This window comes from Hirundo rustica, chromosome 3, assembly GCF_015227805.2.
Source record: "Hirundo rustica isolate bHirRus1 chromosome 3, bHirRus1.pri.v3, whole genome shotgun sequence".
Lineage (NCBI taxonomy): Eukaryota > Metazoa > Chordata > Aves > Passeriformes > Hirundinidae > Hirundo > Hirundo rustica.
Genome location: NC_053452.1, coordinates 116,615,813 through 116,639,142, shown reverse-complemented (window position 1 = coordinate 116,639,142; position 23,330 = coordinate 116,615,813). Strand labels below are relative to the sequence as shown.

The 23,330-nt window shown below is 49.2% G+C and overlaps 1 protein-coding gene across 2 annotated transcripts in view; it reads right to left on the bottom strand.

Moving 5' to 3' along the window:
• NRBP1 (nuclear receptor binding protein 1) overlaps positions 1-23,167 on the bottom strand; it is a 32,099-nt gene extending 8,932 nt beyond the window's left edge. Inside the window, exons 1-8 of one of the 2 annotated variants that reach the window (XM_040059832.2) lie at positions 23,117-23,167; positions 22,713-22,932; positions 10,383-10,505; positions 9,891-9,992; positions 9,712-9,801; positions 9,200-9,240; positions 8,064-8,158; positions 4,213-4,236 (exon numbers count right to left, since the gene is read on the bottom strand). In XM_040059832.2, coding sequence (XP_039915766.1) covers positions 4,213-4,236; positions 8,064-8,158; positions 9,200-9,240; positions 9,712-9,801; positions 9,891-9,992; positions 10,383-10,505; positions 22,713-22,916 — 679 coding nt within the window. In that variant the 5' untranslated portion in view covers positions 22,917-22,932; positions 23,117-23,167. The remainder of the gene's footprint in view (positions 1-4,212; positions 4,237-8,063; positions 8,159-9,199; positions 9,241-9,711; positions 9,802-9,890; positions 9,993-10,382; positions 10,506-22,712; positions 22,933-23,116) is intronic. The other variant, XM_058419963.1, reaches the window with a different exon arrangement.
• Between the last annotated feature and the right edge of the window lie 163 nt (positions 23,168-23,330).

The window sequence follows — 23,330 nt, the reverse complement described above, 5'->3', positions numbered from 1 at the left end:
GTAGCTGGTCAGACTTCTCAAATCCTCGAGAACATGAAAAAAAGAGTTTCCCAGAGTAAGTGGACAGCCTGCACACCCACTGACTGCAAGCAGTGCCAGCCAAGGAGACAACGGTGGCATTCCTTCCTCGCTGTCCCCAGAGCAGGTTTAGCAGAGTTGCCTGGGAATCCAGCCCCCTGCTCTGGAACACCCCATGCTGCAGAGGACATTTCCCTCTCGTGCGGTTTCCATCTCACACCCGCCTTTATTCTGCATTCAGACTTCCTCCTTGCAGGCAGGAAGGGTGACCTGTCCCACAGTCCTGATCACAGCCCTGTCCCACGGCTCTGCCTCTCCTCCTGCAGCAGCCACTGAGCTGTTCGGGTTCTTGCAGCATGTGAACATGCTGCACAGTGGGACATGACTCCGCTCCTTGGCCAAGGGCTCGGTGCCCTGTCCAACAGAAAGCAGGGGGAAACCAGCTGCCAGTGAGAAGGATCAACAACTGACCTCTAGGATTGTCCTAGGCTTGCTGTACAACCCAGCAATGGAACAATTAACTGAACCCAAGACCACCTCTGCAGCTATAAAGGGGTGACCACAGGGCCAGGAGAGGTATGAGGCCACATTATCATCCCCTGCACTCATATGCCCCAGGCACCTTCACTCCTGCAAAGTGGTACAAGACTGCACAAACCCACAATGTTACACAGTTTGCTTTCTCTGCACACCATGATGGCAAAAGCTTTTTTATTAGGGAGAGCAAGGCCTAGAAAATAAGGAACTAGGAAGCTATCTGGCATAAAAAGAAGCATACAGACATTAAACAAGGAGTCAAACAGGAAGAAGTGTCAGATTTATGCTGATCATAGAATAAAAGCTCCCTACAGTCCTCAGATCTGTATCAGGGATTGCAAAATGTCTGCAACACTGAGTCATCAGAAGCAACAGGATTTTATTATCTTTAACAGTTGAGTATCATTAGCTGAAGGGGCAAATAGATGCAGCGCATGAGAAGCTCCCTACACGCTGTTCCCAGTGCCAGGTAAAGCTCCCCGTGTGCTCACACACAGATGCACTCCTGCCACATCTACTGACATGGCTTCCCAGCAGGAAACCAGCTCCTGCTAAAACACTGCCCATGGTACCCTCCCGAGAAAACACTGCTGGAGCAGAGTCAGTGGTACTGGCAACACAGTTAACTGCCCTCACTTGTTTGTGTTTAAGTGATTTTTTCAGAACTGGCACAATGGAGCTTCCCAAAGCCGAGGTTCCCGAAGCCTTCAATCAAAGGGCCCTGAAAGGAGGAGGCACCTGCAACTGCTGTGCTAATATGAGAATGGATGAATGAAGACCTAAACGACTATAATCCACATCCCCATACCCATTGGGAAAGCAGAGAAAAAAACAGAGCTGAACAAAACTGAAGCAGCAATGCCTTCAGTGAAACACAGAAATAACAATGACCTCAGAAAATGGACGTTCCATAACCTGGAGCACTAAACAGACACATTTAAACATTTTATCTTATTTAACTGAAACATCTTATTTAACTGAAAACAACAACCAGTCTAGATGATAATAGTTTTCTGGTGTTTTCATGAATGAGATGAATCACAGCAGCACACAGAGGATACACTGAGCTAGGGAAATAAATACTAGGATCAGTAGCTGCCTTTTAAACCTCCTGCAAAATAAAAATGAGTTTATTACTATCACAGCATAGAAGAGGAAAATGTTTGCAACAAGGCCACCAGTTCCTACCACTAAATTTGACCTTAAAAATCCCGCCACCCTCCCCCAGACACACACCCTGAACACGGTGGTGGGTGGTGAGCAGGAGGCAGCTGGAACTTCCAACATGGACAACACCCATGGACTGCCACTCACTCATGGCTGCTCCTCCTACTTTAAGCTCTGTGCTTACACAAAAACCCAGGGCAGGTCTCTGGAACTGTTTTTGCCACTCTAGCAATCACAGCAGCAGCGACAGCATTGTAGCGTTACAATTACAGCACTGTACCATCACAATTAAAATAAACCTCATGCTATTCAACCCAGTTTGTTCAAGAGTTTCTCAAGAACGACCCAAACGAGAAGCACCTTCACTTGCAGACAGGCTTCTACATCAAGAGTTTCACAGACAACAGAGACCCATGGCAGACAAAGCTTTTTAAAAAAAAGGCAGTCCCCCAAAAAAGTAGCCTGAATCCAACCTTGGACTTTCTGAAGCCTTCTAGACAAAAGGTTCCACTCAAAACTACTGCCTTGCCCTAATCTCATTCCCAGCAGCACCTGTAGTCACAGATAAGCCTCAGGAATATCTGCGTTAGTTTTGCCAAGTTCTCATGGAGCCAAGAATGTTTGCCTTGGTAGAGAATATGCTTGACTCACACATATAACTGTACAGTTAGAAAACCTAATGACATCCACTCATGTTACATCTTCCTAAATCAATGCCAACATGCCATTTTTATGGCAGATTTTTCTATGTCTGATGACTTCAACTATCCATTATTTTTGCTTTAGAACCACACCTGCCATAGTTGAAAAAATAAAAAAGACAGATCCAAGATATCCTACTAACCTCTTATTTCTATATCACCTCGGGTGTCTGTTAAGAATGTGGAAACCAGCATGACGTTTAAAGATCAGGCAACAAAATCCAAGGGATTGAAGTGATGACTAAAATAAGATTAGTCATGAAAGCATGTCACTCACAGCCTCATTAGCTCAATGCTCAAGCAAAACAGGAGCCTTACATCCTAGATTTAGTGTTTTCAACCCCAAATCACTGTTCAAGATCTAAGGCTCTCATACCAACAGTACCTCCTGGTACAACAGACTGTTAGAACGAGTTCACAACTAACCATCCAGGAAAGCTCAGTATTCCAAGGCCATTCCAAGACCTGTTCCAGCACAGGTGAGGTACCACAGCATCTCCTTATGCCTGCAGAGTGCTGGTTCAGGCTTCTCCTATCCCTCTAGAGCCAGGGCCTTTGGTTCTGCTCACAGGGGTGACTTGATTTTGGAGAAATTGCTGACCAGCCCTGAGCCTTACTGCCCTCAGTGTGGCTGAGCCCAGGCTCAGTCAGGTTCCCATTCTGTGGGCTTGTTCCTGGACCAGTCTGCTGCCGCTCTGCCATCCTGCAGCCATCCATCCCCAGGGACACCTGCCCTCCTCAGGACTCAAGCCCTGACTAACATCCCCATCCCCTTCAGCTACACCAGATCCCAGACTGAGCTTTCAGGAGCCTCTGCTCTGCTGGCGATGCAGAGTGGCGCAGCACATCCTCCCGCCAACTCCTGGAAGGCACAGAGCCCATCTGGTCAGGCCCTTGCCCTTTCCACCACTTCAGCTGATGGCTGGTAGGTTCCCAACTCAGTAGAAACAAACTCTAACCATTGAGAATAACCCTGATGGCAAAAAATAAAATAAATCATTAATTTAAATGTAAACATGGTGTTCTATGCAATAGGGTTAAAAATTGCAGCACTCAAATCCTTCTCTGGCTCCCACCAGCCCAACGCCCTCCTCATATGCACAGATCTCCCCAAAACCAGAGATTTATCTGGGGAAACATCAACAGCCACGCTTACTTCAATTCAGGGACTCATCTGGGGCAGGAGGGATCTGGCCGTCAGGAGCCAGACACATTCACTGAAACATTCATCTTAAAACCAACACATCTAAGGAGTTCAAACTACAAGCAAGCAATTGGATAGCCAAGCACACAGTGGGGGCTAGTCCAGGGCTGGGTCCCAGCCAAGGGCAGCAGAGCAGCAGCAGGGAAGAGCCTAATGGACGTGGGAAGTTCAGCTGGGAAGAGCTCAGAACGAGGCATGGCTTGTTGACATGCAGGAGCCGGCATGCACAGGGCCCATGGACTAGCACACGCTAAGAACATGGAGAGGGAGAAAACTAACAACCAGGAGACTTCACAAAGGGCAGTGCTCCCTCTCTGTAAGGCTCTGGCCAAGAGCACAAGGAACTGTTTGCATCCCAGCACAGAATACGAGCTCTCCAAGCAGGATGCACCTAAGCCAAACAGTTTTACACACAGCCTTATAGCAAGGGAACACTGTAAGTAGATCAGTGTGTATGTCTGTGTGTTACAAATATAGATACACACACATATATATATAAATATATATATACAGATACACACAGAGATAAAATCATGTACATGACATAAGTGGAGTCACATCACAGGAGCGGAGAAGTTTGCTCACCATTAGCAAATATCCTATGAAAGACTGTTGTAACAGAGCAGCCCGTGAGCGGGAAGTAAAACGAGATAAAGTCAATGAGTTGGTGAACAGCAAAGCACTTACATCCATAGAGACAGCTGGGTCAGAGTCAGGGCACACAGGGACAGGACTGAGCACCGGGCCCTGCCTCCAGCCACCTCTTCAAAAGAAATCTACCTAAGGAACATCAGGGTTTCTACCTGAAAACCAAACCGGGTAGGGGAGACAAGGCACCTCTGACCAAGCAGATTGTGGCTGACTCTGAGACCAAGAAGCTGGAAATTCTGTTCTTCCCACCCACCCTCCCCTTCAGCAGAGAATTCCCTTTCTCTACATCCCAGCAGCCTCTGGCCACAGATCTCAGCAGGAGAACCCACACTTACACATCTGGCCACATGATGCCACAGTAGAGCTAACACCCCTAAGAGTCCTGGACCCATGGCCTGGAATTGAGGGCAGACTCTGAGCAGACGCAACTAAATACAGACTGAGTCTAAGGTCAGGTGTGGTGCAGACAGCAGAGATACACAGCAACCATGCCTGGAGGCACAAGTGGGAAATCTGCACTGCACTCCTCAGAGCTTCCTCTCTGCTCCATCAACGTCCCACTCAGCATATGCAGACACACCACCATGTCTCACGGGCACCAGAGGACACTGAGACCCTCCAGCTTGAGGCCTCCCTTCTGCTGAGGCATTCTAAGAGCTGCCCAAAAGGATTTTTAATTCAAATACATCACTCCTTTCCACCTGTGAATGGTTCTTACACTGCCAGTAAGAATTCCAGGAACAACAGCTCCCAACAATGCCAACAAAAGCAGCAGCAGCACTGGGCACCCTGTCTGTATCCACTGTTCTTCCCACACTCAGAGCGGCTGTAGTCTGTCCCAGGAACACACCTGGCAGCACATCCCCTTGTTAGACAGCACTGACACCCATGGAGGCACCACTGTGCTGCACTTGGGCTCACTCTGTGAAGAGTACACAGGGCACAACTTGGACTTATCACAAAGAATGCTTTCATCTGATCACAGCTCTACAAGGCAGGAAGGCAGGTGCAACATTCCAGTCTCTGGGAATACCACTGGCAAGTTTAAGAGCTGTGTCTTTCCTATCCTCACCACAAGTTCTCCAAAGCTCTCCATTAATTTGAAACTTACTCTCCTTAAATCTATTAACTCTGCACTTTATGGCACAGGGAAAAAAAAAAAAAAAAAAAAAGAAAAAAAAAAAAAGAAGTTAGCAAATGAATGGATTATGGATGGCTTTTGCATCTAAGCAGTCTGCAAAATCTTTCCTCTTTCCTCCTTCCCACCCCCTTCTCTTCCACAGCTGACCCCCAGCACACAGATTTACATACTGAACAGAGGAACAGTGATCAGTCCAGCCAGCGCATGTGCTCCTGCATCTGAGGGAGCAGCAAGGAGCAAAGGGCTGTTCCCACACCTGAACACGTATCACAGGAACCACTATCAGACATTTCCAGTGTGACACTGCTCTCCTGGCACACCCTCCCACAGCAGGCAGCAGGATGTCCTGCAGTGCGCACCAGGAGCTGCCTTAGCCAGGTTTTTGCCCCACATTCAGCAAGTATTCTCTCTGCCAAAGCCACAGGGACAGGAACTTTGGGAGCAGCACTCAGCACAGCACTGAAGAAAGACAGTACCAAAGCACAGCTCATAGTGCACTGAATCCTTATTTCCCATAAATCCATGGAAATTACTGTCCTGTTGCCTTTAAGTAAACACAGGGAAGTGCTCAGATACCAGCCAGCTGTACAGAACAAGGACAGGAAGCAGCAAACACAAGCCTGGCATTGTCAGTGACTCTGAAACAACTGTCATTCCAGAGCCCAAAACTCAAACCCAGCCCATTTGGCACTGCAAAGGCAGCACTGAGAAAGGCTGCAAAAAGGCAGCAGTGCCAGGGAGAAAAGCTCAAGCTCCAACACAACCAGCAGTCCTGGGGATGTAGCTTTGCCTTTTCTGATTTTGTGGGCTCTGCAGGAATAGGAATACATCCTGCAACAGTGCCAACTCTAATTCCAGCCTGCACTGCAGCCACAGCTTTCCCATCTGGAGGATTCCTCTTCTGACCACAAACCCACTTGGCACTCCCTTTTTTATTTAGGAAAGGATCAGAATCCTTTAGATAAATTATTTCACCTCGGAACGTGAGGTGAGCCAGGCAGCCCACAGCTGTGGAGCAGAAAGGTCTGCTCAGAACAGCTGCACATGAGCACTGCAACTGCAGTCACACTCCAGCATATCCTGCAGCTCTAGCAGCACAGCCACCCACTTCTCCCGGCACAAGCATACATATGAGACTGCCACATCCCTCCTGCTGCACCTGACAGAAGCAAAGCTTTGTGAAACTGAAGGGAGCAAAGGTGTAACTGTGCTGAGGCCACCATTTGTACCCCACACCTGAAGAGCCACCTTCCTTCTACACAGCCTCTGAACAGCACCGCTGGAGTTGCATGCTCCGGGAACGGCAGGTCTGTTGACCTGCAGGATCTCCCTCTGGTGAAAGCCATGGCTACAGTGCCAGCTCCATGGGTTTGGTTATACACACAGCACTGGCTGCCCTGCAGAAAGATGGCAGCTGCATTATACTTTGAAACTAAACTGAAAAAGGGAATTTCTGGAGTATTCAAGTCTTCCCATCAGTCTGAACTGAATGCCATGGAGTTTGCCAGCATACAGGTACTAGAGGTGCTCACTCTTGGAAATCTCTCTCACTTGGACAAAGCCAGGAAAACACAATAAAGTCTGTGTGATGGCATGATGACATCAACTTGTGTGAAGAGCAGGTCCCCAGGTTTACAGGCAGGTCAGGAGCAGAGTGCTCCTTCTACCATAACCCTGTCTCCCTGGTACAAGCACAAATCTGATACCCAGCTCTGGAACAAAACAACAACATAGGAGCTCTTTGATGGGAAGAAAAGCCACAGACTGCAGCTGATGGAGAGGCTGTTTCTGGCTGACAGGTGATGCAGAGCATCTTTTCCTGTACACTGCCACATCAAAGCAGAACTCACACAGACAATAGCTCCAGGAGAGCAAAGACCTATTCCTCAGATTGAGAATACTTGCAGAAGTTGAACAACAGGTAGCAAAGCTGTCCCTTGAAAGGTCAGGTCAAGGTGTGACATAATGCATCCTGACTACAGACAGATTTTTAGACACACAGCAATAGCAGGAAAAATGAGAGCATGCAAGGATGCTCTGCACTGCCAGGAACATCACTGCTTACTTATGTAATTAAACATTTTGGCACAGGGTTTGGCTGTCCAAGCAGGGCACGTCTGTGCCAAACAGGCCCAGGGCAGCTCAGCAGCCTGAAGGCAGGCCCATGGGAGGGATGCTGGATAAGGATGTCAGGACCAGCCGCTCGCTGCAGTCAGGGTCTGTCCACTTTATTATAAACGTGGGTTGCTACAAGCAGCACTCGTGTGGCTTCATGGACACAGCTCCCCAGGCACCTCCCAAAGCTCCACAGTGCTGGGAGGAGAACTGTGTATTAACATGAAAATCTGCAGAGCAAATGAACCTACAGATTATGTGCCTACAAAACTTACAAGTTTCAGCATCATTTCCTGTGCCATCCCCTTGAGACAAAAAGCAAACAGTACTCAATATCAGTCTTTCCTGCACCTGACAAGGGTCCAATCACCAATGAATTCTGCTCCCAGTTCCTGGCACATCTGATGTGGAGGTGGAGAAGCACATGTACACACAGGCCTATCGTGCCAGGGAACCTGGAAAGGAGTAGATGCCTTTTTCTGTTTGGGCAGTCTGTCTGATAGGCAGGGGCATTCCCAGTAAGCATTACCTGAGCCGATTTTGATAAGTCCATTGTGCTGGATGAAGATGGTGTCACAGGTCAGGTTGCCATGGATGATGGGGGGATCACAGGAGTGGAGGTAGCTGGAGATGCAGAACAGAGCACTGGTCAAGGCCTTGAATCCCTCCCTTCACCCCTCCCTTCCCACATCAAGCAACATCAGAAGAGAACAGGAGAGCAAAAGGCACATGCCAGGGGTTTACAGTAGCTGGGAGATACAATTCAGTGACTGCACATCAGCCTCTAGCTGAGGACCAGGAGCAAATAGGAATTGTCTCTAACAAATCTCCAGAACATGGGTGGGGTGCGGGGAAGAGTAAGTTTTCTCCTACCAGTTCCCAAGAAACTCTGGGTACCAGAGGTAAAGACACAATTTCATCCAACCCAGTACTGCTGAATAGGTACTAAAAGAGTTACAATTTTATACCAAAAATACCGGAGCCTTATTTCATCCCTACTCAAAAGGGGACCAAAGGGGCACTTAGTGCTATACACACACAACTGGGCATGTTTGCCAGCAGGCACAAAATCAAGTTTTTCAGTGCTGGGTCCCAGGCACACTCTGTTTTTGCATCTCACTCTGCTTGGGTTTACTGGGTTAGCAGCTAGCACAAATGAGGCCAGTCAGCTCCCAGAAGCTTATTAGAACCCAAACTATTCACTAATACCCTAATTTAGCCAAGTGACACCGGAGTTTTCTCTATGGAGTAAAAGCCATGCTCTGTCATCCAGGCTATTGTTTTTCTAAGGTTCTAATTAGCTACTAACCAACTCCAGTTCAGGTGGAAAAGTTTTTAAAACCCAAAACACATTCTACTCAACTGTATTACACTAAGATGGCTGCAGAAGAGCTGCATCATCAAGAAATGTACACACACATCTAACAACACCACGCCTCAATATCCATGAATCCACTGCCTGCAACAGGGCTGCACAGCCTGCCAACACTATGGAAGCTTTTCTCAGTGCTCTCACATGGAACTTGATTTCCCTGTCAGCTTTGCAACATCCTTCTGACTATGGACAAATGCTGTCATAAAGCTGGATACACTTGAGAGCTCCCTAATACTTAACTGCCACATCAGTCCCAACTGCTGGGAACTCAAGGTCAGTACCCCACGCACCTGAGAGCGGAGAGGATCTGGGTACACCACCGCTTCCATGCCTGCAGACACAAGAGGAAAAGGATAAACATCATCCACAAGGAGCTAATCTGTAGTTCTGTGATTCACTGCCCACTTGTAGGAAGCAATATACACTCCAGCTCTTACTCAGCGCAGCTGTAAAGAATCAGTACTCTTATGGTCAGCGTGTTTCTACATATTCCCAAGGGTCCAGAAACACACCTGTCCTCCAGAGTCCCCCGTGCAGAGACACCTTCCCCCTTTCCTGTGAGGGCCCCTGGAGAGGGGGCCTATCACACCACACCTAAGAAGCTGCAGAGCTGCTGGCAGTAAAGCAACCAGCACAGAACAGCTGCCCCAGAGAACCTGCAGCTGAACTAGGCTACAGAGACACAGGAGAACTGCAGCAATGTGTTATCTATCACCAGTTCTCACTGGGATCCTCTGCTCAAAGGGCTTTCCAGGGGCTGATGGCTCTAAAGAATTTTGGTCATACAGGAAAAAGGAGTTACCTTTTCATTCATAGTTTTGTGGTTTTTCTTTGTCTTCTTCAGGAACTGTTTCAAGCTCCCTGAGGACATGTACTCCGTGATGAAGATCACCTGTGGGGCAGTATGAGACATTACCCTCCACCTTGCTAGTTACCTAACAAGGCACAATGAGAACCCAATAGCCTGATGGCTACACTTACCCTGGCCTTGTTCTCTTTCACATCAGCCCAGTATTTGTGGAACTTCACAATGTTGAGATGATCCAGCTGAATTAAGTTGTCAAACACAGCTTTAACCTTTTCCTTAATGTTGGAAAGACAAAGACATGTCACATCAGAGACCACACCAACCTATATCCTTCTTTCTTCTTGGGTCTTGGTCCCCTCAAACACCAACGTATATGTCAAGCACCTATGCTAAGAGCAGACAGCATCCCATTTTCTTCTGCGCTGCATCTCAGCAGAGTGTGGTTAGACTGCCAAGTCTAAATGAACACAGGGGATCGTGGAAATAGCACAACAGTTTTCCAGGATATTTCCTATGCAAACCAGGCTTAAGCCAATTTGCTACATTTCGACAGCACACCACTCCAAACCTAGCCAATAATCCACACACAAAGTCCCCAGTATCCATAATCCCACCCCAGGGCAAGGTATGCTTCTCACATCCTGCTGGGAAACATATCAACTTACTTCCTGAAGCTTAAAGTTCTTCCGCTCAGAAAACTGAACTTCATTCCAAACCACTTCCACACCTTCCTCCGTATCCATGGCCAGGTAGGCACTGTCAATCCCCGGGACATTGCGCTGGTTCACCTGGAAGGAAGGGTGGAGAGACCTGTGAGCTCTAAGCCAGCAAGACCAGATCACTGCCACACAGCACTCATTGGAGAATTATGAACTCTGCTCATTAACTTTTAATTAAATGAGGATTCCAGGACAGGATTTGCACATGTATCTTGGAGCAGTGCATATCCAAAACATGAGTCACTTTAGACCATGTGAGCAGCAAGTACTGAGCATACCGGTGGGAAAACTTTCTCTTATGAGCAAATGCTACGCTGTAGCAAAATTGCCTTCTGCCAACAATACATTAGCTCTTCATGGTTCAGGACACCTGTAGTTCGTTCCACCCCAAAAAAAACCCGCTCCAACAATACAAAAATACAGAAATGTCTCAAGAACTCAGACACAACTTTGTGGAGGAATCCTCTGAAAGGTGATGACACCTGAAACTCAATCAAAGCAGAGAGGAATAAGGGGAAAGGTGAAGCTATAGAGGTGGGAACCAACAACACAAGGGAAAACACTACAGTAGTTTCTTTAGTTGATAATTGTAAAAATTGACCCCGCACAAGTACATCCACACCGAATATTAAAGACACAGATGAGCACTCAGAAAGCAGCAAGGTAAGGGTAGGGGACTGAGTTTAGACCCCAGCATGGGAATGGCAAGGGCTGTGGGAGGACGTAAGGCTGAAAGACATACAGAGATCAGAGGTGAACCCTGCTCCTAGCAGCAGTTTTCCCTAACATTGTTTTTCTTCAAATATGTAGCAGCATTCAAAGATGAACGTGATCTCTTTCATCCAATATCCATGGCATGTACTGTAATGCCTTTGCCAGGCAATTTCACAGGCATGCACCAGTCACAGTCACGGTGAACATCTGAACATCTCACTGCCCCAGGCAACGTGCAGTGACAGAGCTGGATTCAAAGCACTCAGAGAGGACAAGAAGGTAGAATTCCCCTTTTAACTGTCAACCAGCAATCATTACTCTTCCCACCCGCTGAGCACACACCAAGAATCACTTTAGAGATTCACAGGATAACCTGAGTTGGAGGAGACTCACAAGGATTACTGAAGCCCAGCTTCTGGCTCGGCACAGGAAAACCCCAAGAATTCTACCCTGTGTCTAAGAGCATTGTGCAAACGCTCCTTGAACTCAGACAGGGTTGGTGCTGATTACCAGGCTTGGCAGCTTTCAGCTGATCCCATTTTTCCCCTGAGGTAACCATTAATACAGATTTGCCTGGCAAATCCAGACTCATTGTCTATCACCTCCAAAACCTGGCCATTTCACTGCTCCTCCTTCTCATACTGTGTCACCTTCTCTTCCCTCACTAGGGACCCCATCAGCATCCCATTGCTGGAAACGTCTCACCTTATATAAGAGCTCCCTCAAAAATTCCTTCTCCCTTGGCAGCCACTTTCACATGATCAAATTTACCTGATTTCATCATTCCAGCTGAATTACTGTATCCCATTCTACTCCTTCTGTAGCCTGACAACACCAAGTGACAGGCCACCTATACAGGTGATCTCTCAAGGGAATCTGAACAGGCCCAATGACATTTAATACCCTGACATTGCAGGTGACACACTGCAGTGACAAATGCTGTCAAGGTCAGTAAAACCAGAGTGATACAGACTTCTCTGGTAACTCAGCAATAAACGAGTATAACACAACCAGCTGGCTGTAAGGTGTGGCACAGGCAGGAATAAGGGGTACAGGCCATAATTACATAAGGAGAGCCTGAGTTACAGAGAACAGCTATGGAAAATCATTACAGGAGGTGACAGTCAAGTACAAACCACCCCACTTCCTTCCACTTGAGCCGCCTACATAACCGAGGGGTGAAAGGACTGAGATTTAGTTTAGGAAGACGTTCACATTGATCTTAAAAACTTCATTTTTTATATATATACACGTATATAAACATACTGATACCAACAGGCCAGGCCCATTATGTTCCATCATTAAAGAAATAAAGGAAGGAATAAAAATAATTAAGGATAGAACATTTATTCCTTCAAATTTTAGAATGAGCAATATCTTAGGGATGACAGCAGCATAAAGTCACCCAGTACAATTGCTAAAGCTGGATGGCAAAACGCTTTAACTTCAGGTATGTTTAAAGAAGCTCAAGGCAGCAGAAAGGCAGGCATGTGTGAGCAGTGCAAGGACAAGGTAACAGCCACCACACTGACACCCAGTGCCCCTACATCCCTTTGGATTCTCTTTCTTCATCCCACTTGCTGCCTGTTCACAGAAACATCAAGGCTGGAAAAGACATCTAAATCATGGAGTCCAACAGTTAAAGGCCCTCTACTGAAAGGCCTCCAGCTTTACTGGATTAAGTCCTCAAGTACTAACAACTACTGAAAATCTGCCTCAATAATGCAGCTGGGACCATGGACTTGTCACATCTCCCACTTCTGGCCATGCTCCCCAAGCATAAATGATTTCCATGACTCACAGGCAATAATCCAGAGCACCAGGTATGACTCAAGACACCAAACCCAGCTGACATCAGCAATGGCAATTCTGTTTCTCAGGAGATTCAACAGCTTGGGGAGAAGAGTAAAAGGGGAAAAATGCAGACAGACAACAGCAATAGAAAGGCAGAAAGGCAACAGCAGGTCCCTCCTGCTTGCCAAATCCCTATTGCACATCCCTTTCCATGCTCAGCAAAGCAAAATCCTAAAGCCTCATGAAAGCATTGAGATAATGTATTGCTCTGCTCTTTGTCCCAGACAGCCCCCAGACTAGGCAGCTTTTACCCTCTAAGGGAGGAAGTGACTGAGCCCAGCTTAGCCTGAATTTCTGCAGCACAGCAGAGGAAGCAGCTCCACACTACAGAAGTACCAACACAGCTCTGAGTCCATGTAAGCAGGAAGCAGGGAAACTCATGAAGAATTTCAAGTGAATTACTTAAAGGAGTATGAGTGGAGTGGCACAACAGCTCTAAGGGAAAAAAGGTCTGGAAGCTAAATTTCCCTTTGGAAGGTTATTCCATCGTCCAATGCATATTTTTCTATAGCTCTCAAACATCTGTGTATCTGTTGCTGAAAGAACACTGACTTTTGGAGAGACACTGTGCAGTTCACATGATCTCTCAATTAAACAAAGAATAAAAACAGCCTAAATCACAAGTGACAGCGATGATTTACAACCTAGGGAAAAAAGGTGTAAAAACTGGGGAAAAGCCCACAATGACTAGCGTATAGTACAGGATGGACTTGCACATTGAAAGAGCTGGGGAGTGGCAGCACACCAGGCCAGACCCTCACAAGAAGGCCCAGATCTGGTTCAGAGTAGCATGAACATGTTAACCAGTTTCCCTGGTCACTTGTTTAAGCCAGAGAAAGGTGAAAGCTCTGCCCAACCACCTGGCAAATGGTTGGGACTAGAGATAAGAGACCCCAGGAGCCAGCAGCTGGGCCATGAGGAACTCAACTTTTCCTTGAGCTCTGGGGAAGCAAAAAGCAGAAAATTTACCAATAGAAACTGAACAAAAAGGCTCTCTGGGACCTAAGGCTAATCCAGAATGTAACACAATAAAGAATGCCAGGTCCAGTGAAGACAAAGGGAAAAGAAATCCAACAAAGCAAAGAAACAATCCTACTTCATGCTTTAATTAAACTGATGCATTGGCCTTTGCAATTACAGTCATGGTAGTAAAATGCTTGAAAGGCTTTAATTCAACAAGAGAATTAAAATATATAGTGTAATTTAACAGCAGCAAGGAGAGGAAGGTATTTGTTATTACCATGGCTGTACAGACCACCTCATGCAGCAACCAAACTGTATGGAAAAGACAATCCGATCATCAGCAATGTAATAATTGGTTCTTCCAGACATGCTGCAACAAGGAACAAGATCGAACACATCAGCAAGAAGTTAGTAGTTAACCCAAGGGACACATCCGGACTATTTAAAGACAGGGTTAAAAGTCCTCCACGTGTTGAAGTTCTCCCTCGCTCATGACTTCACTGCACCAGCTCAGGAGAGGCTGCGCTGAGACCCGAGCCAAAAGCTGGCACGTCCTTTAGGCACAGATGGTCTGTGGCCCTGCCACCTCCTGTGGGTGCTGCTCTGTGCTGACCCGCACAGCTGAGCCCTGCTGGGAGGCAGGACACCCTGCATGGAGCCCAGGGCCCCCCTGCCCACCAGAGATGCGTCTGCTCTACAGGAAAGGGGCAAGTTTTGAACCACTGCATGGTGTCACACTGCTCGTGTCACACCACCACTCCACAGGCTGTCACCCCATGGCTATCCAGCCTCTCCAAAAGCACTCTGACACTTCTGGCTAAACAACACACTGCAGGACACACCTAACTACAAATTCCCACCAGGTAACTCCCCAGGCAGTAGATCAGCAGTTTATAAAAACACGAAAGTCTGACAAGAGTCAAGATACTTTGAATAGAAGCAGCACTTCTCTGGATACAGTCACTGAGATTGGAAAAGCACTTAAATCATCGAGTCCAGCCACTCCCCCAGCACTACCAAAGCCACCACTAACCCATGTTGCAAAGTGCCACATCCATACAGCTTTTAAATTCCTCCAGGGATACTGCACCCCTGCCCTGGCCAGCCTGTGCCAAGGCTGGACAAATCTTTAAGGAAGAAATTTTCCCTAATACCCAACCCAAACCTCCACTAGCCCATCTTGAAGCCATTTCCCCTTGTCCTGTCCCTTGTTCCCTGGGAGCAGAGCCCAACCCTCAACTGGCTGCACCCTCCTGTCAGGGAGTTGTAGAAAGTGAAAAAGTCTCCCCTGAGCCCTCTTTTCTCCAGGCTGAACTTCCCACAGCTCCCTCAAGCACTCCTGGTGCTCCAGCCCCTTTCCCAGCCCTGTTCCCTGCTCTGGACGCACTCCAGCCCCTCAATGTGAAACTCCAAGGAGAGAGGGAAAACCAGAGAGGATAAACTCCATGTGAGCTACTCCCAGTCTGCTACAGCCCATCCTGTTCTCCTGTGATACTTTCACCTGGCAGAGAGACCTTCAAATCACTCCAAGTAACTCTGAACAACATCAATTGCACAGGAGGAGTTGAAAGATCATTACACTTAACAGAAAATGCCATAAAAATTGGTATACTGTGGAAGTACCAGTCTTGGAAACAATCCCTGAAGCCACATGAAACACTTATGAAAAGTGATGAACACTAATGATTATTTCACATTTTCTGATAATACTGGAGAAAGCATGCAGTGAGGTGAGCAAACATCATATTTTAAAGAGGATGATGAGCACCTATCTTGACACACATCTATAAATTGCAAAGCTGACTGCCATAAGGTGTCAGAAGTAAAAATGGCTGCTAGGCGAGATGATGGGTAATTTTGAAATATAATAAGAGTATTTGGGTACACTATTCATGGGATGTTTGAGGAAGTTCCAAAACTGGGGGAAAAGAATGATCAAGACAAGTCTCAAGCCAGACTCTAAGCCTTGTCACCATCACCTGTACTGTCTTTTTGTTAAGCTATTTTTCAAATTATTTTCCATGCCTCAGTCTCTGTGTATGTGTAGAGGCAAGCACACACATCTGCAAGTAAACTTCAGGCCAGATTAGCCAGAGGGTTGAGACGAGAGGTCTTGGGATAGGATTTTGCAGAGATAGAGGGCCTGGGAGACACGTACTAGACACCTGAGATGGGATTTTTCTTGAGCACTGATAAAGAGAAACAGGATACAGCTATTCCTGCCAGCCATGTCACCATGGGTTGCTTGAAAATCACCATGCTTCTGTAGTTAACCTACATCTGGCTGTGCCTCTGTCTGTCCGGATCTGCCATGCAGGCAGGATCTGGAGTCAGAGCCAGCACACAGCCTCCCCAACTCTGCTGGCCCAGCAGGAAGCCTCTTCCCAAGCTCCACCAAACCTGTGGCAGCTGTCAGGATACCACGATCACTGCCTGGGCTTCCCAAGATGGAGGGCTGACAAGGGAAGGCCTTGGTACTGCTGCAGACCATAGTATTTTTAGAACAGTTCTGTAAGGAATGCAGAGCGCACTCCACCCCTCGGTCGCAGGCAGCCGGGGTGTGACCAGCACCTCCACCAGCAGCCAGCCACCCCAGCTCCAGTCACTGCTGCAAGCAGTGAGTGCCAGCTGCCTGTCACAGCCTGTGAGCAAGGACAGAGTGTTGTGACAAAAGCTCAATCCCCTCTGCACCCTGAAGTGCCCCTCAGCTCATTCTGGCACATCCCAAGGGTTCATTTCTTTTAGGAAGCCCCCACATGAGCCAATAAAAATGCTCAAAGACTTCACATACTCCCTTCTTCTTAATATCTTCTCTGCGGTCAAGGAAAGCTATAAAAACTACAGCATGGCATTAGTTTTCTCAACCAGCTGGGAGAAAAAAGAGGGGGGGAAAAAAAAAAAAAAAAAAAAAAAAGAGAGAGAGAGAGATCCATTGTCAAAGCCTGTCAGGGAGCTGGCAGCCCTCTAAGTGCCAGCCTGCTTGGAGGACTAGTGCTTATCTTTTACTACCTCAGCAAATTTCTTTCCAGTCACAATAGAGGCTGAGAAAAATCAGGATCCTGCATCCCAGAATCCAAACACTGTCTATTAGCATTTTTTCTCCAAGAATCCTGCACTCTGTCCCCTTGAAGAAATGTAAATCCAGAGGTACAAAAGTCACCATCTGCCTTCAAATGAACAATTATTCAAGCAACTGAGACTCCCCCTAGAAGTGAGAAGACAAACAAGAGAAAAAAATGCAGCAGACCCACTGTTTCACTTCCTGTCTCTCCGAGTTCAGGTCCTCATGAATCACAGCTCTTTTCTTGGGTAGCTCCAGCATAGATTGAGAGCAGCTGTAAGGCTGAGCACTGAAATCCAACTGTAACATCCAGCCATCAACAGCTGAGAAGTGCCAATCCAAACAACAGACAAATCTTTCATGGAAAAAAGAGAACCAAACATGGCAGTGTGCTGCCTAAATTAATTTTCTGTACTTCCAGTTCCAATGAAGAGCAGCAAGACTGGACTCACATGCACAGGTGCACACTGTCTCAAACTCTGCTCCCTGAGCTCTGCTGCTGACCTAACACCCAGGGCTACAGGGAACTCCACCCATCACGCTGTTGTAGTCTGCATGCCATTGTTAGAGAAGCTGTGAAGGGCTGCAGCTTTCATCTAGCTACCTGACAGTGAAAAATCCCAGAGAGAAAAACAAGAATTATTCAACATGGCAACCACTGCAAGCACAGCCACACTGACACATGAGGCATGTGCCCAGAGATAAGGCAGAAATGAACACCTTGATCTCAGCAGTCACTGAAGTGGGGCAGAATGTGGAAAGTGCAGCAGGGGAAAGTCCAGCAGCTGAGTCACAAATGAGCTGGTAAAACACGAGCCACAGAGCAACAATCAGCCACAAGGTCACTGACGGCTATCAGGAACTGAAGTGTCACCTGCAGCCACCCTAAAAATCCCCTTCAACGCTTCAGAATCTGTGGGACAAATGCACAACCCCTGTGCCTGCCATCAGTGCAGGACAGCACAATCAGCACTGGGACAAGTTCCCAGATGACAGACAGGACATGAGCAGGACTGCAAGAATAGCACAATGTTCTCCACTGCTCTTGAGCAGCCTGGCATATTCTCTGGGAAAGGGTAAAGGTATTTAAGCAGAGACTAGTGCTCAGTCTCCCATTTTCTCCCTCTTCTGCTCTAAGTGCCAGGCTTGGCATTCTCGCAGTGTCCTGCGCTGAAGAGCACAGCAGCGTTCGATGAGAGCAGCACCAGCCCAGGCTCTGCCTCGTGAGGAGCCCACACAAGAGGTAGCCAGGCCCACCCAAGCCCGTTGAGCCTTTGCCCTCTTCACCTTGACAGACACACTCACACACATGAAAAGGGGACTTGCTTGTGCCCACATATGCGGGACACAGATTCCTTCTTACTAAAGTATACTATAAAGATGGCAACAAAGTGCTTTTTATAAAGTCTTGGCTTACACAGTCATGCAATTTTCCTCCCCAGAAAAGGTACAGAAAGAAACTTGGTCAATAGACAGCCGTCACACACAGAAAACCCAAAGACACAGTCATCTAGGAAGGGCTGAGGCTTTCCTACTCACAGGAGCTTGCCAAGCCAAACCCCATAACACTGGGCTGTAAATAAAAGATTCTGCTACAGCAGTCCACAACTTTTCCTACAGTTATGTGTCATCCATGTAGCTTCCAGGGACAGCAGGCACGAAGCTCTCAGTTTCAGGTTCACCACTAGCCAGGTTCAGGAGGCTAAAACCAACCTGCTAACGTGGTGTTGCAATCCTGCTGCATTAGGAAGTTTCTATTCCTAGGAAGCACAGCGGATAATTCTTGAGATACTTAGACAATCCTAGAAAAGTAAGTTATGCGTGCATGCCACCTGCAAGAAGGAAGTGGAGTATTACAGGACAGCAGAAACAGATAGGTTTTTCAGGGAGAGCAACCAGAAGGGAGCCAGGTGAGCACAGGCTGGGAGACCTCACCAGCCCTGTGACCATCCTGCCCTCACGCTGTGGGGCCTTGCCCTGTACTTCAGCCATGGGATATGATATCCTGTAAAGCCTCACCTGTGTGCTGGTCAGGAGAGCAACCAGGTATGTGAACACAATTCCAGAGCCAGATTCAGCTCTGGGAGGAAAGCAGCACAGCCCACAACACTGCAGGAACCACAGGTACTGCTCCACGATCCACAAAAATGGAATTTGGGGAACACATGCATTTTCTATCTTGTTAAAAAGGGTTCTTAAAAATGTCACAGCAGGATTTGATTTTAATAAAACTACTCTGAACTTTCATAGGAATTTTACTCTTTGCACTATAGAAGCTCCCTGTTTATAGAAAGAATTACAATCAATAAACTCAACACTCAATCCTCTTTTACATCTGAAATTTAGACATGAATAGAATACAGAATACAGAACAGCCAGCTGTAAGGGACCTCCATAGACTCCCTGGTTCCAGTGCTCAACCCAGTCAGGGCCGGCCCACGTCACAGCGTGTTGGGCATTGTCCAAATGCCTCAAACACAGACAAGCCTGGGGCACCGGCCTCCTCTCCAGGAAGCCTGGGGCAGGTGTGACCCTCTCAGTAAGGAAATGTTCCCTCCTGCCCAGCCTGAGCCTCACCAGATGCAGCTTAGAGCCGTTCCCTGGTGTCCTGTCCCAGGATCCCAGGGAGAAGACCTAGAGCAGGACCAACTCCTCTCATGAGCCTCTGGTTCTGCTGCATGTAACAGCCCCAGGATGGGGTTCTGTGCCCTCTCATCCCACTTGCACCTGGACGAGGTTTGCTCTCTCGATGCCAGGGCACATGCTCGCTCCAGCCAAGATGCTGCTGACCAGCACCCGGGTCCCTTTGGTCCCTTTCTGCAGGGCTGCCCTCAGCCCGCTCCTCTCCCCGTCCAGCCTTGTTCCCAGCACCATTTCCCCTTGAGAACCAGGTGCTTTCCTTAGCGGATACGGTTCATCCCGGCTGGCTGAAGCTAAAGCATGCCCGCCGCTGCCCGGGGCACAGCCCCGAGGGTGTGGCCAGAGCGGGCGCGGCCAGGGCGGGCCGCAGCCAATGGAAGCCGCCCGCGGTGATGTAACGCTTCCGCGCCGCCTGCCATTGGTCGGCGAGGCCGCCCCGCGGGCCCCGCCCTGGCCGCCCCGCCGTGCCCCGGGACCGGCCCCGGTTCTTGTCCCGACGCCGGTTCCGGACGGGCCGCGGGGCGCTAGGGAGGGCTGAGGCCGCTTCCCCCGAATCGGAAGCAGGCGGCCAGGGCGTGCGGAGACGGAACGGCCAGCGCAGGCCGTCCTGCCGCCCCACAACCGTTCCGGGACCGGCGGCGCGGGCACCGTCCCGCCACAATCTGCTCATTTCTGTAAGCGGGTACCGACAGCCCCGGCTCACAGCAAGCCCGCTCCTTCCTGCTCGCGGGCCCTCTCTGCACTGTCTGCACAGCCCCACCTCTGCTGCAGCGAGTGCATCACTCACGGATGGGAAAACAATATTAAAAAAAAAACACCAAAAAAACTCCACCACTATGTCATTACATTTCAAAACCTGCACCGGAGCAAGCAGGAAAGAATGTCACACATAGGAAGTACCAGAGCACAGGCAGAATATACTGTCTCACTCAGAAACCATGCGGGTGCACCCATTCCTCTCCAGATTATCATGTCTCATTGTTTCCACGGTGCCATCTCATCCAACATCTAGCAGATACTACCATAATAAAAGATCGGGGTTGCATCGATGGGGAAAGGTCGGCAAATGCTTTTTCCACAGAGTAACATCTCCCCACGAGGGGAGCCTGTTCACACACTGCACTGACAGGAATAACCAGTGTGGACTGAGCTGTCACACCTCTTGTGGAAAAAGGGCACTCTGCTCCGGGATGCTCAGAGAGCAAAGCTGTTATTCCAAATAAATTTCAGGTTAGGACATCTGCAGTGCAAGAGTTTACTCCGGAGAGCAGATCAGCACAAATAATTACCACAGCCAAGGGAGTCTGATGCCTGTCTGATGCACCTCAGGGAACAAAAGCCTCTCCACAAGCTGGGGGCTAACTGAGCCACAAATTCACATGTGAAATCCAGAGACACACCAGGATTTCCCTGCAGGGTCAGCTGCAGCTGAGACTGCTCCCAGTCAGACACAAGTCTGTGCAGCCTTGATGAGTGAAGGCTTCAGCAGCAGCAGCCCCAAGCTCATCCAGATCGCTCAGCAATGTCTTCTGTGGCCCTAATGCCCATCCCTCAACCTGTGGTGGTAGAGCAGAGCTCTGACCTCTACAGAGGCAACCTGAAGCCATAAAACAATCATTTAGCCACGCCAAAATTTCAATTAATTTCGTTTGTCTGCTGAGGGGGAACTGAAATCCAAAGAAAACACTAGAGCCTCCCAAATTTTACTTGTCCTGTAGGAGAACTCAGAAAACCCTGTGTCTCTTTGTGTCAAAATGATCAGTACTAAATAAAACACATTGAAAAGACAACACAAACAAACCAGCTTTGTTCTCCAGCATGTAACCCTTCAGTGCAGAGCAAGAGAAAGTACTTCAGGTATGGAATATATTGCAAAGGACAGAGTCAAAGCTCAGCACTTTATTAAAAAAGGGGAAAAGGAAACTTTTTTTTTTTTTTTTTTTTTTTTTTTTTTTAATGTTAAAGCTACATTTGTAACCAATTTGCAGAGCCTCACCAGAAAAGGCACATTCTGACAACACCATGCCCGTGCTCGGCTCACATAAAACCAAACCATGACAGCTCTCTGCAAGCAAAGGTGAAGAACTGCAGGGAATCCCTGACATTACTTTGACCTCCAAATTTACACCAGAACAAATCACTCTCTCACCACCACCGGGATTTACACTGCCCTTTTTGCAGTGGTGGTCAAAGCAGACAACCCCCTGTGCTCAGCCCCTGACTTGGCTGAGAAAAGCCCCATCAGCACTTGTGCCGCAGTGCTGGAGCACGTTGTCTGGCTGTCAGCACCTGCCAGGGCTGCATAGCCTGCCCAGCCAGGGCAGGGGCACTGAGCCAGCACAGAGCACAAACCAGTTTGTGCAGACAGCCCCCAGGAAGAAAAACAGAGCTCAGCAACAAGCTGAAAAAAGGATACGTCCCAAACAACATGATCTAATCTCCTTGTGCCTTTACACAGTACGCTGCCAGCACATGCATTGAGCAGTGGGTGCAGGCAGGACAGGCCAAGAAACAAGCCTGTGTGAGCTGACTGTGCTTTATCCTGATTGCAGATGACAAAGCAAAGCAAAAGCGAAGATTCAAAGGCAGATGTGCCTGGGTAACTGGCTCAAGTTACTGGTCCCCTCGGCAGCAGGTACCATCCACACTCCCTGGTGAACACTAAGAACTATCTAGTCACAGCTCTTCATCATTCCCAGAGAGAAAGATCTATGAAAAGCGACGCACACCAGGAGTGCCGGAGCCACTCCCTACTCCACAGCAGCAACAGCTGTCCGTCACAGCGGCCTGCGGCAGGGGCAGACATCACTGGCGGCGCTCCAGCCCACGCTCCGGGCCCTGTGGCTGGCGAAGGGCCACCCATCTCCCCACCTCCCGGGAGCGCGATGGACCCCCGCTCTGCGGCCTAGCTGTCCCGGGGACAGGTGGCAGGAGGACCGGGGATGAAGGGGGGGGAAGGCGGGGGGGAGGCGGGACAAGCGGCCGCTCGGGCCCCGCCCGGGCTCCCCCGCAGTACAGCTCCGGGAACCGGCCCCGGCACTGACCTCCTCGCGCCGCTTCTGCCAACGGCCGCACGGGGACTCCTCCAGGATCTCGGACTCGTCCTCGCTCTCCTCCTCCTCCTCCTCTGGGGGCGCCGCGGAAGTCACCGGCGCAGACACCGAGGTCATCCCCGGGCCAGACGAGGCGGGCTCCGGCTTGGGGTCGGAACCGCTGCTGGGCACCTGCTTGGACTCGCCCTCCGACATGCTGTGGTCGCACACCCTGCGGGAGAGGCGCGGTCCGTGAGGCGCGGTGAGGCGCCAGGCCAGGCTGGGCCCGCCGAGCCGGGCCGGGCCGCGCCCGCCGGGCCTGTCAGCCGGGGCCGCGCCCCGGGCCTGCCAGCGGCTCCCGACCTAGCCGTTCCCGGGGCGAGGCGGGGGACGAGGGATGGGAGCCACGCACTTACCGGGCCCGCGGCACCTCCCGGTCCCGAGCACGTATCCGCCGCAACCGCCGCGCTGCGTCACGCGCCGTGCAGGGGTGGGGCCTCTTCCACAGCCAATCAGCGCCGCGAGCGGCGCGTCAGCACCCGCCAATGGCCGGCGGGCGGGGCTCCCCGGTGAGTCACACGACAGGGGGCGCCCTGAGCGAAGGGCCGTGAAAGATCGTGAATAGGGCGG